We start from the raw sequence: 15,443 nt of genomic DNA, 5'->3' as shown, positions 1-15,443 counted from the left end.
ACTCCTGAGTGTCTTGAGATCTTCCCTGGCATTTCCTGGTTTTAAAAGCAGATAGTTGCTTAGATCCTCTTCCCATAGTGACCTGGCAAATGTATGAGCTGTTCTACCCATGGTTCTGGCTCAAGAAAGCAGATCTCTGCTTATTGTTGAGAGTAAGCTTAGGAAGGGGGTCACAGTTTTAGACAGGGATTAGCATTCAAGTAAAACCTTAATGTGAATTTTCTATAAACAATCTCCACTTATGATCTGCTTGCTGAATGCATCAACTGTCCAGAATTCGGCTTTCAGTTTGAGTTTTGCTGGGTATAACTCAAGGGTTATTGCTCAATGGTCTGTTCAGATCTCCAGTTCTTGGCTTGGTGCTGTGTAGTGAAAGCTTTTGCTGACTGTAAAAGCTTGTCTCTTGTTTGGCTGTAGAAACTAGGTCTACTGGCTTTGGTGAATGAAGAGAGTCGATTCCCCAAAGGCACAGACAACACCCTTCTGGAAAAACTTCACAGCCAGCATATGGTAAGTAAGAAAATAACCTGGCAGGCAAATGATCAGTATGTTAGCCCCATCAGCATTTCAAAACCTAAAGTGAAGGTTTTGTTGATGTAAAATATGTGCTTTGTGCAGTAAATTTAAAACGCCTTAGGCCCGAACCTGCGAGTGTTTAATAAGGCTGCACTGAGCACCAGTAATATGGAAAGGAACCTGAGCCTGGGCTCCTGTGCACACAGGGAAGAGGGAGTGTGCATTCCACAGGCTGGGGCACAGGAGGTTTGACTCTGCAGGAGGGGATGGGGTCAGGTTCTGCTGCTCTGCGACGGGACACGAGGCAGCACCCCAGGCGCAGGATGTGGCTGCACAGTGTGTGTGGGTTTCTCCTGCCAGCTGACTCACAGCAGTCTGCTCCAAAGCATGTCAAATCTGTCTCCTGGGGCTGGGGACGGCTTTTGCCTCATGACTTTTAATGAAAGCTCTCTTATTGTTCCTAATTAATTAAATTCTTTCATCCTCTGTCTTGTGTTCTGGACACAGTAGTGGAACTTTTTCATGCAGGTCAGAAAGCTATCCTGGGGACACAGAAACCCCACTGAGATCACTGTAGCAATCCCTTGTTGTCTCTGGTACAGCCAACACTTTGTTCTAAATAGCAAATAGACTGAAAACAAAGCAAATTAAAGCCTGTAGCATGGACTTATGGAATAATTAACTACTTCAGTAGGAGCATTGTCAGCAAATATGTTTTCTAGTCATCTAATTCAGGCTTCATCCAAGCCCAAAAACATACAAATCTGTATCCTTTATCTGAATTTTTAAAATTGGCACATATGCAGATATTCTCATTTTTCATATATGCACTGTAACTCTGCTAGTAATACTAATTACTTAGTTAGAAGAAATAACAATGACTTTTGGTTGGCTACATTCAGCTCTGAGGAAATATATATTTTCCTTGGGCTTAAATCAAGACCTTCAATTTAGTCCACTGTGACTTTGCCTTGTCTTGCAGGTCAAGAAATGTGAGAATGCCTGTTATAACTTATTTTTAAAAAACGGTTGTTGGTATTTCTTAATATGGAACTAATGAATATTTTTAATGTTATCACTTGTTATGAATTTTCTTTCTCAACTGTCCCAAACTCTTTAGTTTGTATCCAAATGGAGAAGTTTCAAAGCTCCTCTTTCTTTCTGCCGTTCATTTCTGAATTTGTCTACATATTTTTTTCTCTATTCTTTTCTGAGATAAATAATCAGACCAGAATGCAGTTCCCTTGGTAAGAAGGTACCTGTGGTTTATTGTACAGCAGCATGAGACTGCCAGTATTATTTTGCATTCCTTTATGCCCCACTACATTTTGGCTGCTATTTTTGGTGATTTCTGTGCATTGAGTAGCCTTCTCATTAAGCTGTCCATAGTGTCACCTCTGTCTGCTTTGAGGCAATAGCAGTTAATGTGGAACCCTAGGAAGCTTGCAGGAGATGGAAGAGGCTGAGTTATAAGTGCAGGGGGGAACAGTGGAGAGTGCACTAGGACTTGCATTTGCTGAAGGCAAAAGCATTTTTTTATACTAGTTAAAGTCTCTAGTGCTGGCTGGAAGAGAATTGGAAGACATCCAGCCAGCATTGCTGGGAAGCCTGAGGAGAACAAGCCCTCTTCTCTGTATTTTCTGTGGAATGCTGTAGTCTTAAGGAGGAAAAGCTTAAAGCTGAGATTTAAGAGAATATGACCTCTGTAACAACTGGAGAGAGGAGCAATAGGGAAGATAGCAGAAGGAACCAAAAGTGTTGTGAGCATGGGTGAAATATAAGGGCTTGGTGGAGAGGGAGAGGAGAACAGGACGCCAATCCACATGAGAGATCCAGTAGCAGTCATATTTGGAGTGGGAGGCAGGGAAATTTGTGGTTGGAAAAAGATGACTGTATGGGGGAAGGGTAGAGCAATGAAAGGGGATCAGTGTGAAAAGAAAAACACATGAAAAAATTTTCAGTAGCACTAACAAATTATCAGCATCAGAAGCTGTCCACCTGCTAAATACTGCTAAAAGATCTTGAAGATGAAAGAGCTGAATTACAAACAGCATCATGCAACATGTTACTTAAAATTTTCTTAGTATTTTTGTCTGAGGAGGTGGGGGATTATATTAATTTTTAGAAAGTGTTGTAGGAAACTATAGGCCTGTCGTTCTGTTTTCACAATTGGGTAAATTCACAGAATGTAAAAGGTCAATTACCTCAATGACAGGAGGGCCTACAAGTGAGACAAGCACTGAGGATTTCTGCTGACTCACAGGGAAGGCTGGTCTGAGAGGGGCCTCATGAGACTGATTGCGTTGTAAAGTGAAAATGAAAATGAAAAGCAGAATAGATAAATGTAAAGTGCTGTACCTGAAGGAAAAGAGTCCTGATTTCACCTTTGAAATGATGGCCTCTGAACTGACTGTTGCTCTTCAGGAGTGAGACCCAGACAGAGGCTGTGATGGAAAAAAAGCAGGTCTGGTACAGCTTCAGTGCTACAGAAAACTGCATTGAAGGGACCTGCAGTGTGGAGACAAGACATCTTGGATGGGTATGATGGGTGTAAAAGTCACACATGGCCTGTAGAAGATTAATGGTACTAATGGAAGCCAGGCGTAAATCCAAGCAGCTCTAGTTCCACATGTGGTTGGTTGAGAGCTCCCTGTGAAAGGACACTCCAGGTGCAGGAAGTCTGCATGGGTTCACTTGTGGAGTGAGCAAGTATTTCAAAGAGAAATCCCTTTGGGTTTACTAGTTAGGCAGGCCTCATAGAAAGAACTAGAGTTTGAGGGAATATTAGGATGAAAGTATGATTTACTTTCTTTCTTTGTACTCTATCCTCCATAGCCAGTGCTAGAGGCAGAATACTGCTGGATAGATCTTTGGTCTGGAACAGCATGGCTGCTCTTAATCAGTTAAAATGGTTTTCACAGAACAGAAAAAGGAAGGGGAAAAGGTGAGAGGAAAAATAGAAAACTGAATATTGAATGTAGGGGAAGAGAGGTACAAAGAAAGATAAAATATAGACGAAGACAGGAAATTGGTATTTTATTTTCTTTGATGAAGAAAAGGTGTGGAGGTGTTATGCAAAGCTGCCATCTTCCCTGCATCCTGATCCTGTGTCCTGCACCACATGGTTTGTGTGGAGCTCAGTCTCCTCAGGTGTCAGACACACAAGAATTAACATTTCATCCATGGCATGCCTCCGCAGCCTTGATTCTGCAAGCCCTTGCTCACATGAGAAATGCCTTGAAGGGCTGGATATTTCCATCTTAAATTTGAGTAACATATTTGCAATGTAGCTGCCGCCAGCTGCAGCAGATGTGGTCGGGCTCTGCAAGAGCAAAGGTCCTTGCCCATCCCAGCCTTGTCATAGTCATGGCAGAGTTCCTGACTGACTTTCTATTCTTATACCAGCATTATAAGACAACTTCTTTTTCTTTCATTTCAGAGCAACCCCTACTATGTGAAGCCTCGGGTGACAGACCATCAGTTTGGCATAAGACATTATGCAGGGGAGGTAGGTGTTCATGATGTGTTTGTGAGATGCTTGGTATATTCTGGACTTGAGGTCCTCAATTCTAGATTCCAAAAACCAAGAACATCTCTGATCTGTGTGTTTCCACACATTTAATGTCCCATACCAAAGCACAACGAGTGTGATGAGCTTAAAATAGCATGTCACCCTGCAGTACTAAATTCTCCAACTTGGATGTTTGAGTTTCTCAGGTAACTTTTTGTTTGGGGGATAAACTCCTTACTTCTGTTATTCATGTTGTCTTTTCTTGGACATTCACAAACAAACAAAACTCAAAGGAAAAGTCACAAGGAAAATTTGACTTTTCAGGAGGAGGAAAGACTGCATACCTATTGCAGAAAGGAAAAGGTTACCAAGCCTTCAAGGTTAAATGTTGCTCTTTGTTGTGAAGAGATATGAAGCAGATGAAGGTGTGTCAAGGGAGGACACCTGCACATTAAAGAAGGACTAACCTCCTCCCAGAATAATCTGCTGAGCACTTGTGGTTGGGAAGTTGGGGCACTGGGTGGCCGTTCTCTTCACTCTCCTTACCTCACACCTTGCAGAGGATTTCCACACAGACCTTCTCCTGCCAGGCAAATCTTTGCAGCTGTTTCACTTGGCTCTTGTTTTTTAGGGGTTTTTTTTTGTTTTTTTTTTAATTGATGGCTAAAAGCCACTCTCTTGCCAGTAACTGCAGAACTCTGTAGCTCTTTGACCCCAGAAATTCAGATCTTGGCACATGCCTGCAGTGTTCCTGTGTAGCTCTGCTGGAGGCCTTGTACATTGGCATGTAAATGTGGAAGGACTTCATGATCTGTATGGTGCTGCTCTAGTGGCTGTGTCTGTGTTGCAGGTGCTGTATGATGTCAGAGGCTTTCTGGAGAAGAACAGAGACACCTTTCGTGATGACATTTTAAACATGCTGAAAGACAGCAGGTATGCTTGTCAGCAGGCCACATCTGTTGGGCAGTACTAATTGCATTCACGTAATAAACCAGACCAAGGAAAGCAGTTGCTTTTGTCAGAGCATCAGGCATCATTCTTAATCATTCTTCTCTTTGTGCTGAAGTGTCCTGATAGAAGAAAGCAGAGCTGGAGAAGTCAGATGAGGCACAGATTTAATCAGGACTCATGTTGTCCCAGTTTTAAAAAGAGCTTTAACAGCATGACAGACATCCCTCCAAGCAATTTGGTTTTTTCCCTTTCTCCTTCCCTTTTCTTCCTTCCTCTTATCTCTCTATACCTACAATGGCAAAGTTTTCCCTGAATGAGTCAGTGCTCTTTGCCATGCTGTCAGTTGCCAGCTTCTGTACAGATGCTGCTTGTTTTCCAGCCTGCTGGTTAGTGGAAATCATCTGTCCTTATCCTGAGCTAGAGTGAGCTGTTGCTGTGGGACTGGGCATGGACTCTAATGTTATATCCCAGAGCTGCAACATGATCTTAGAGAAATGAGCTAATTTTGATCTTGAGCAAGATCTGGGAAACAGAAGCAGGGCCTAGTAGGAGGGAGGCATTTAATACTACAGAGGATCCTATAAGTCTTTGAGCAGCAACTCTACCATGTGCCTCTTACCACAGTCCATGTATTGCCTCTGGGCTCCAGCCTGATGAGACTGTTTCAGAACTGCATCTTCTTTGAAGCTGCTGCAGAGTGTGCACTGAGAAGCTTTGAAACAACCTGAGGGAGCTGAGACCATGAGCTGCTCATAGTTGTCTTACTTGGACAGTAGCATCTGGGGAACATTTTACATGAGGCTTGAGACCAGAATTGTGGTTGTTATTGTCCAGCATAATAGAAGGACTCAGGCTTTTTCAACGTGCCAAAAGGGAAGCTGGGCCAGAAGCAGCCATAACAATAAACTGGCACAAGCAGCTCTAAAGAACTTTGGGCAACTTTGTAAGAACCAGTGCCAATGTCTGAGGAGTGGCAAAATGGTGGAAGATTCCCTAGAACTGGAGGGCTAGCTACATGGAGGGCAGCTCTAGAACTCCTCTTGCTGCAGAAGAGCTGGGCTTCCAATTTCATGATCGTATCATGGGGGCTGATCATGATTTGGGAGGCATGACAGCATCAGTCCAGCTGGCATACCTTCAAGGCAGCTTTGCCTGGGGGCTTATGCTTGCTCAGGGGAGGTGTCCTTGAGATCCCCTCCTTGCTCAAGGGAGGTGTCCCAGCCAGTGCAGAAGGGAGATTTTCCTTTGTGTAATATCCTACTTGAAAGTGTGGGAGGGGACTTCTGGCTTTGCATCTGAGTGTGGCATATAAGGCAGCCCACGGGATCTGGGCAGCCACATGGGAAGTATTAATTTCCTCACTGAAGTGCCAGCTGAACTGCTTCCTCTGGCACAGCAGGTATAAAAATGAGATGTTTCACAACAGGACAGGGCAGTAGCTGACAATAAGAACCATCTTCTCACAGGTGGTAGGTGTCTTTCATCTTCTTTAAATCTTTTCTTCTCCCTTAGGCTGGACTTCATCTATGACCTTTTTGAAAGAGTCTGCAGTCGTTGCAGTGAAGAGACACTGAAGATGGGCACCCAGAGGCGCAGACCGACTGTCAGTTCCCAGTTCAGGGTATGATGTTTTCCAAGAGAGCAGCAGGCTTCTGGGGAGCAGCAGATGGGTAAAGCAAGGCCTGCAGCCAAGAGGAGTCATTCATCCTTGTTTTGTGTCCAGCACTGAAAATGTGCAGGAATGTTGCAGTGCTAAAAAAAGACAGTGCCACTGCCCCAAGGATTTCTGTCTGGTATAAAATGTGAGATGATAAGATGAAGCAGAGTGACAGAGGAGAAGAGTACTTTGCTAAGTGTATGAAGTTCTTGAGGTTGTTTGATCTTTCATATTGGTTTGGTGTTCCAGCTAAGTGTATGTGTCCTTTTAGGCCACATTTTTGCAGGTATGGTGACAATTCCAATAAAACCTCGTTAGGAGGACCTTGCAAGCATGAATCTCACACACTTGGATTGTCTGCAGACCTGTTCATTTCACTGGGTTTTTTTTCCTATATTTAAAGTTTGAGAGACTTGTAAAACTAACTCACAAAAGCTATACAGCTCCAAGAACAAGGATGGCCATATAAATAGTCTTAAGAGCAGACTGTGTGGGTATGTTTTGGACAGGAAGGAATCTCGTGGGTTAATGAAATTTTGGTAGGCAGAGTCAAAGGAGGACATTAGGAATGGGAGGGCTGCATGAAGATCTTACTGCATCAAATATAGCCCCTTTCCCTTCTGTAGTGACTGATTCTTTGGGTCTCTCCTGCTGGTCTTTAGGATTCTCTCCATTCCCTGATGGCCACACTCAGTACTTCCAACCCATTTTTCATCCGCTGCATCAAACCAAATACAGAAAAGGTAAGTGTGAACCCCAGCCATATGTGTGCATGTGACACAGGCCTGCATGCCCTTGCACAAATGCCTAGCAGGTGCCTCAAACTGAGGGTAAGAGCAGTTCCTCTCACCTTCCCTTTTTATTCTAGTTATTTTACAGTTGAGAAAAAACACACCCTCATTCTGGTAATTTGATGGAAAGACTGCATTCTGAATATGAGATTATATAGCCATTCCCACCTCTTTCAGTGCTTATGAAGCCTGGAGGATTAACCAGGCTTGTGCAGAGTTCAGAGCTGTGCTAGACGAAGCAATCACTCCTGTTTATAGTGCCTGTAGAGAAATCTGTTCTGGAATGAAGGGCTTGTGCAGTAGGCACTGCCTCCTGCAGATCCCTGGCTCTGAGGCAGTGGAGGTAGATGCATCATGAGCAAGTCACAGTGCTTAGGGACAGGCTGGCTCTTGCTTGGACTGTGGGCTGTGGCAGGAGGACATCCTGCTAGATCTGAACTGATCCTTTCCTTTGTGTGTTTTGAAACCATGAATGATATGGCAGAGGATAGGCTGCTTGGGGGATTTATGCCAGAAAATAATTCTGTAATTTGTCTCCAGTTTAACTGAAAAGAGAGACTACAAAGAGAACTGAGTCAGGGTTCTGCACTCTGTATGTGTTCAGACATTGTATCTTTGCTTTCCTACCATAGTCTGACTGTGAGTGCAGTCTGCAAACTGTTTTCCTTCCTCCAGAATCAGCCCAATTCCCTTTTGTCCCTTATTCTGCACTATGCAGTGCTGTGAGGTTGCTTTCCCCTTGACCCAAACTTCCCCTTTTTTACTTGGCATGCCCAGATATGCAGGGTTGGCTTTTTACACCAGAACAGATACCCAGCCTGTGACTGCCTCACTTACTTGGTTTTGATTCTGGATCCCTGTTAGGCGCCGAACCTCTTTAATCCAGACGTGGTGCTGAATCAGCTCCGCTACTCAGGGATGCTGGAGACAGTGAAGGTTCGGAGAGCGGGTTTTCCTGTACGGCGCCTGTTCCAGGACTTCCTCAGCAGGTAATTGCTGCCACTGGATTGTATGCTGCAACAGCCCCAAAGTATAGAATTGCTCCCTCTTTGACTGCTACGTGATTGCTCCCTCTTTGACTGCTTCTTCTGGTATGGATCATCTGTGGGATGTTTTTCTAACCATGGCCTTAATGCTCATATCATCGACTGATCTGGGAGGCCTTTTGGAGACTTGCCTTTAGGCTATAAGTCAGAATGGAAAAATAGCCAGATGGTCTTTGGTCTTTTTTTCCTTGTCTTTTTTTTTTTCCTTGGTAGCTTTGCCACAGATTTGCTAGTGTGATGCTGTGAAACCCAGCTGGTCATAATATGTAAAAGGAAAATACCATGCTTAAAACCTTTAGGCAGCTGAAGAAAATTTTAATGGACAGTATAGTTGATGATTAATATTGGAAGAAGTGATTATTTCTTTTAATGAGCTACATCAAAAGGATTTTTTTGAAGTTTAAGGCTAGAAGGAACACTGAACATTGCTTCCTTTGTCTCTTGGAGCACTAAATGCCATCCCAACACTGAACAAAATATCTTGTGTCTGATGAAAGCACATGTTTCAAAAAGACAGTTGTTCTTTACTGAAAAATTCTGTTGAGTTTGTATTCTTTTACTGGGATTGCAACAATAATTGCCAGTGTGGTAGAAACAGATAAAGGTTGGGGGATGGAAATTTCCAAATTGGAAGGCAAACATGAAGAAGGAGGGTCCCAGAGGAAAAAGGACTAATGAGAGGAGGATAATTAGAGTTAAAAGATTGGGAAGAGAGAGGAAAGGGGGCAGTTACTGTCATCTGTAATCTGATGAGATTCTGTTTTGTTCTTAGGTACAAGATGCTTGTGAAGGGGCCAAGCCTCTCAGAGAACAGCAAAGCTGTATGTGCAGGTTTTCTTCAGACCTATGACAGCAGCAAGAAGGAATGGCAGTTGGGTAAAACCAAGGTACTGCATCAGTGTGGGAAAGGGTATGGCATTGCTCCAGCTGCAAGGGGACATGATTGCATCTGGTCAGATTGCAAGGCATTGCAGTCATGATCCTTTCAATCCACTGGCCTGTGCCGCTGACCTGCAGCATCCAAATATTTCCCATATTATGTACCTAGAGACATAGCAGGTTTTTTGATTTTATCTAAACTCCTAATTGACCAAGCCAGCTTGATTTTGTTGTGTCTGATCCAATTTAAAGATTCAAGGGGAACAAGCATGGCTCTGATTTATGTAATTGTGATGTGTGCCATTAACTCTTGCCTCTTGTGCCAGGTATTTCACTCTGCTTGACTAACTGAAATTCTTGCCCGAGGCAGTGAGCTGAATCTTGGTGTATATCTAAGCTGTGAATAGCTACATCACCAGATGTATGACAGCTTTCTGTTGGGGAAGCTCAGATGATGCTTTTCATCTAGCCCAGATGCTAGCATACATTTTCTGTGAATAGGTATCCAAATGCTTCTGCCCATTTGCGTAATTCAGATCTTGCTTCTGTTTTGGTGAATGTTTAACACTTCTCTCTTGCCTGGAATAGTCAGGATTTTCATGCAGAAATAGATGTGAGCATTTTGAGGTATATTGCTATAGAAATCTGGGAGTGTGAAGCTGTCTCTATCACAACTTTCCACACACTCCAGTAAATTCTTCAAAGAATATTCCAAGAGGGATGGTGTCCAATGCAGGCAGCATTTCTCAATAGTGGGGATGCAGTTCATATCTAGAGCAGATGGTAGCACATCAAAGCAACTTCTTGCATTTTTTTTTGCCCTTAAGCCTTTAGAAAAGTACTTCAGAATATTTCCAGTGTCACAATGAAACCAGAAGTGATTCAGGGATTCTAGTGAACATGCACATTTAATTTGTCCAGGAGATCAGATGATGACATTTGTTGCCTTGGACAATTATTTCTCAGTAAGTGGATAGACTATAATATTTATTAAAGCAAGATCTCTCTCCTCTTCCTAGAGGACTGGTGGTAGTCCACTTAAGAGTCTGGGCTATGAGCTCTATGTGGCAATCAAGGAAACCACTGGCCATTGTTGTGGGAAGGACATGTACTAAGCTGGAGTTTGGTTGTTTTGGTTTTTTTTCTTCCCCCATGCCTCCACTGATGCTCCAGAAAGAAGATTTTATCACTTAGCTGTATTTCTGGTCTGTGGTTAAAGTGTTCCCTATCTTTGATTTTGGAATCAGGAGTCTCCTCACTGGTGCCTGCAAACCAGGAAGCATTTTGGTGATTCTTGTCCCTGGATAATCCACATTGCTTGGGTGACTGCCAGTCTCCCAGCATTTCAGTGTTAAAGCCTATGAGGAGACTGTGTGTTGCAGAGCTGTCTGGAAAGCTTAGAAAATGGTGGTTAGAGCTGGTAAACACAGAGTTTGAACTTTCTTCCAGCATGACAAGAGGTGGAAGATTGCTGCGCTACAATAAGGGTGGCAGGATGGAGGACCAAACTCACAAGCACATAACTCACCTTTTAGAGTACAAAAGGTTATAAGCTATACAGCTGAAGCCCAAAGCTTACAGCAGACTAACAACAAGCAGGAAATCCAGGATGCTTTGAGCCCCTGGAAGCTATAGGTCCCTTTTCTCTTCAGTCCCCATTGTGCATCATGAAGGACTGAGTCCATCTGCTTGTTTACACTCATTCCTTGACCTGCACAAATTATTTGGAAAAAGACAATATGGGTGGCAATTGTGGCAAAGAAAATGTGTGTGTGTTTTGTCAAAACTCTGGATATAGTCCAATGTATTTATTTTTTAATTATTGTGTTCTGTAAACTAAAACTTGACTGAAGAGCTGTATGTTGGTACACTGCAATCTCTCTGCTTGGGCGCTGGCTGCTGTGAGTCTGGATATTGTGGAAAGAAAGAAATGATTAAGAGAAGCAATCTTTGTATTCCTGATGCCTGAGGAGCAAAATTTCCTGGAGCTGGAAAGCAGTTGAGCCATCTTGTTTGGCTGTAGAAGTTACTTTCTATTGGACATGGTTTGTATCAGAGATGTGTGTCCTGGTAGAGGGGAGCAGTTCTGTCTATTGAAGGAATGGATCATTCCAAGGCTGTCCTGGCATGTTCCACACTTGCTGCCATGCTGAATGGCTGGCCAGCCCCTGGCTGCTCCAAGGTACTATTATTCCAAGGTGTACTACCCTGCCATTACGTTCTTCAGATGAGTTGCTTGGCATTCTTTCCCATGCAAAGCCATTTCATCCCTCCCTTGGAGACCACCTTGCAACTCAGCTTTGTGACAGTGCCTCCAGAAAGCCTGTCCCTAGGAAAGCAGCTGCCAAGGTGAGGCCTTGCAGAGCAGTGGTGCTTCCTGGTAGGACCTTCACTGCTGTCTGGATCCAGCTGCTGTGCCTTGGATTACAGACTGCTTTGTCGGCATTCATGTTTCAGCTGGTGCTAGGTAACATAGGCCTGGAATACTTGGGTTGATGGAGAAAAGAGCCTTATTTTTCCAGAGTCTTTCAGGTAAAGGTGAAGCTACCAGCTAAGGGGAACGGAGCATAGGTCATTGTCCTGAAAAGGAAGTCCCCTGCATGGCCTTACTGCCACTTTTGCTGCTACAGGTGCAGCTCTGGGTACTCACATTGGTATTCCCAGAACCAATCTTGGCTTAGTCAGGAGTAGCTACTGAAAAAGGTGTGACAAGCCCATGGGGATGTAACCTAGGAAGAAGTATAAGGGGTGGGTGAAGAGCAAGGCTTATAGAAGGGGGAATACTTCCTGCAAAATGAATGGAAGGATAATTATATCCCTAGCAATTGTTTGAAGGAGGAAGGAAAGGACTCTGTGAATTAGTGCAGGGGATTGTGAAGCTTGGGAAAGGAAACGGAGGAGGAAGGGCAGGATGATCTTTGTGTTTTTCATTAAGAATAGAGCAGCTGCTGTGCTGTCAATTGTCAAATTAATGTTTATAAGAGGTATTAATGTATGCAATACAGGTTTTATATGGTGGTATGGCAGAGTTGAGGGTTTGGATGCAAGCAAGCAGTGTGATGATGAAAGAGATTGTGCTAAGGTGCCTTTGCCTTCACTGGGGATGTGCTGGGATGGGGCAGCAGCTTCCATGGGACCCTTCCTTCAGTGCACCTGGGCCTTCTGCCATACTTGCCATACCCACAACACTGATTTCTACAGTGGTTTAACACAGTAACCTTTGCTGTTTGAAGGCATTAATTTCCACATTTCAACCTGCTGGTTTGCAGGGCCTGTTTGAAGGAGGAGGTTGCTGTACATTGTTTGGCATCCAGGTCACAGTGACCCACTTCCTGCTTTCCCAGTGTTGTCCCCAAGAATCATATGATCCCACTTATGTACACGTGGGTACCCAAGCAGTTACATTTGTGTCTGCTGATCTCTGAGACACCTTAACATGTTCACTGTCCCACTGATGGTGCATGCAGGCTTTGAGGTTATGTGAGGAACACTGTGGTGATGCACTGTGGTTTAAAACCTGGCCAATGTCTAGTATCAGCAGAATGTGATAGATGTAACCTTGTATGTTTTGTTTAGCCATTCTTTTCTCAGATGAAAACAGTCCCATGTTTTCAGAAAATTACTAGAATAATGACAAAGAAACAGCCACTTTCTAGTTTATTTCCACAAGGCATCAAAAAAACTTCTGGACTTGAAATGCATGTTATTCTTCCTTGTCAGCTAGTGGAGTCTAAAAAACCTCCAAACCTTCAAAATACCAAAAGTTTATAAGTAGATATTGCTGGTTTTTTTTTTAGATTAACCTCTCACTCTAGCATATATAGATCCTGTAATCCTATAGGATTAGGGTTGCGTCTCATGGATCTCTGTATGCCCTGAAGTTCCTCCTCCACCCCAAGCTGGCCTGGCTCAGCAAAGACTGTGCTTGCTAGGGAAATACTGATGGCCTGAGTATTTTTGCAATTTGATGAAGATAATGGACCGAGACAGTGTTTTGCTGGTTGCATTCTTGAAATGGGTGACTGCTGCTTGGTTCTGGAATGTAATGGAAAGAGCAATCCCTGCCTCAAAGAAATCTTTAAAAGATTGTTGAGTTGACAGAGGGAGTGGATGTACAACTTGCAGGGAAGGATGCCAGCTTCATGGTTGGCAGTACCTTGATAATGAAGCTTCTTTTCAGGCTACCCATGGTTATTTAGTCATTACAAAACAGCTCATTTCTTAATGGAAGCTGCTCCCCAGGAGAAATTCAAGTGCAGGAAAGCCACTGGCTATGGGTACTAACTCAGGGAAGGGTGTCAGTACACCTCAGTACACAATGGTAATTGCAGGGGGAAGGAAGAGCCTTAAGGGATGAGGCCAAAAGCAGTGATGGAGGGGAAGGTATAGAGGGACATAGAGGGGAGGTAAGTGGGAAAGAGGGGAACTGGTGCAGGGCACTGGACTAAATGGCTGTTCAAATCTTTGGCCTCTCACCACAACCACATGAAGCCAGTACATTTGTAAGGAGTTTCTACTGATTAATGTGGTTTTCAATTCTGCAGACTGATGAGTATCAGCTCACATCCTGCGTCCATGCCAGTGCTTTAACAAGTGGGGCTGCACTTCCCTAGGGTAGCCTGTTCTGCTGCTGGCCCTGGCAGGGATTTATCCAATGCCAGGCAGCAGGTCACACGAGCATGGCCATATGGCACTTGCTGCTGTGCCTGCAGCTTGTATGGATGTGTCTCACCAGCCTATTCTAGTCTGGGTACTGCTAGCAGTGTACCCACAGCACCGTGGAGCTTCCTGCAGGCTGCAATCCATCTAAAAAGCAGCACATTTATTTCAGGAATTTCTGCTGAATCCTGTGCTAACCTAATGCAAGCCAGCTGATTTAACATTGCTTAGACATGTCAGCACAATTCCTGTAAACATGGCCTTATCTTGCTTGTATCTCAGTTCTTTTGTCTTTAACGTAGCACCTGCATTCTTCACAAGCATTTAGCACCGAGCAGAAGTTGTGAATACAGGCGGTGAAAGATGCTTGAGAATTAAAGTACTGGACACTGGCGTGCAATCAGTAATACCTGGAGAGTTCTGTGGTCAGAGCTCAGTTGCCCCTAGTGCATGCTCCACTGTGGAACCTCTTCAGCACGGGAGCGTCTCAGCCCAGAGTGTCTGGAGGTCTGTGGAGGGCTCCAGCACCGGTGGGCTTGAGAGTAAGCGCAGCTTTGTGCCTCGACTGGGCTTTTGGCTTTCCGCCTGCCTTCCATTAAGATTCCTGTAAAGGTTACTTCCTGGAGCCTAGAAATCTTGAAAGTTCCTCCCTTTCCTTGAAACGCGGAGGAGTTTCTTCGCAAAATATTTAATCACCCCCGCAGGTCCCAGTGCCTGCTGCAGGGAGGTACCGGCTTGCGCCGGGCGAGCTGTCAGCTGGGAAAGAGTTAATCACAGGCGCAAACTTGGGCTCTCCTCCTCCCTCCTCTTTCCCTCCTTCCTCTGCTCCCTCCCTCTCTCTTTTAAGTCTTGACCACAGAGTGAGGGCGGCGGGGGTTGGGCTCGGAGTTTGGCTCCCGCCGCTGCAGAACTTTTCCCGGCGCTCCGAGTGCGGGCGCCCGGGGCAGCGCGGGGGCGGCGGCGGCGCGGCCGCCCGGGCACGGAGCGCTCTCCGCGCCGCTCACCCGGGGATGAAACCGGCCGGCTCTCCCGGGGACTGACTTCTTTCCTCTCTTTGTGTTTACTGAAACTCCTCCCCGTGGCGTCAGGTTTTCCTGAAGGAAGCTCTTGAGCAGAAGCTGGAGAAGGATCGGGAAGAGGAGTTGAGGAAAGCAGCTATAGTCATCCGGGCCCACGTCTTGGGCTACATGGCAAGGTCAGTGCTGGGGGCTGCCCCACCATCCCTGTGCTTGCGTGCCTGGGTTGCCCCGACACCCTGCTTTGCTCTCTAGTCCCCTAGCATCCGTCCCGTCTTCCCCTCCTGTATTCTAAGGGAGAGTTGCAGAATCTGCCCTCCCTGCCAGCATCAGCTCTGCTGAAACCTTTCCTGCACCTTTGGCACCTCTTTTTCAGTTATGTGCACGTTTGCACCTTCCCTCAGCGCTGCTCAGCAG

The 15,443-nt window shown here is 44.8% G+C and overlaps 1 protein-coding gene across 2 annotated transcripts in view; it reads left to right on the top strand.

The window, feature by feature from the left end:
- LOC135450101 (unconventional myosin-X-like) overlaps positions 1-15,443 on the top strand; it is an 87,984-nt gene that overhangs the window by 40,780 nt on the left and 31,761 nt on the right. For both annotated transcript variants that reach the window (XM_064717898.1, XM_064717897.1), the window contains exons 15-22: positions 418-510; positions 3,956-4,024; positions 4,878-4,960; positions 6,491-6,599; positions 7,298-7,378; positions 8,291-8,415; positions 9,245-9,359; positions 15,099-15,205. In XM_064717898.1, the coding sequence (XP_064573968.1) occupies positions 418-510; positions 3,956-4,024; positions 4,878-4,960; positions 6,491-6,599; positions 7,298-7,378; positions 8,291-8,415; positions 9,245-9,359; positions 15,099-15,205 (782 nt within the window). The remainder of the gene's footprint in view (positions 1-417; positions 511-3,955; positions 4,025-4,877; positions 4,961-6,490; positions 6,600-7,297; positions 7,379-8,290; positions 8,416-9,244; positions 9,360-15,098; positions 15,206-15,443) is intronic.

The sequence above is a fragment of the Zonotrichia leucophrys genome, chromosome 7 (genome assembly GCF_028769735.1).
Source record: "Zonotrichia leucophrys gambelii isolate GWCS_2022_RI chromosome 7, RI_Zleu_2.0, whole genome shotgun sequence".
NCBI classification, from domain to species: domain Eukaryota; kingdom Metazoa; phylum Chordata; class Aves; order Passeriformes; family Passerellidae; genus Zonotrichia; species Zonotrichia leucophrys.
Note: the sequence above shows the minus strand (reverse complement) of the source record. Positions and strands in the feature narration are given on the sequence as shown.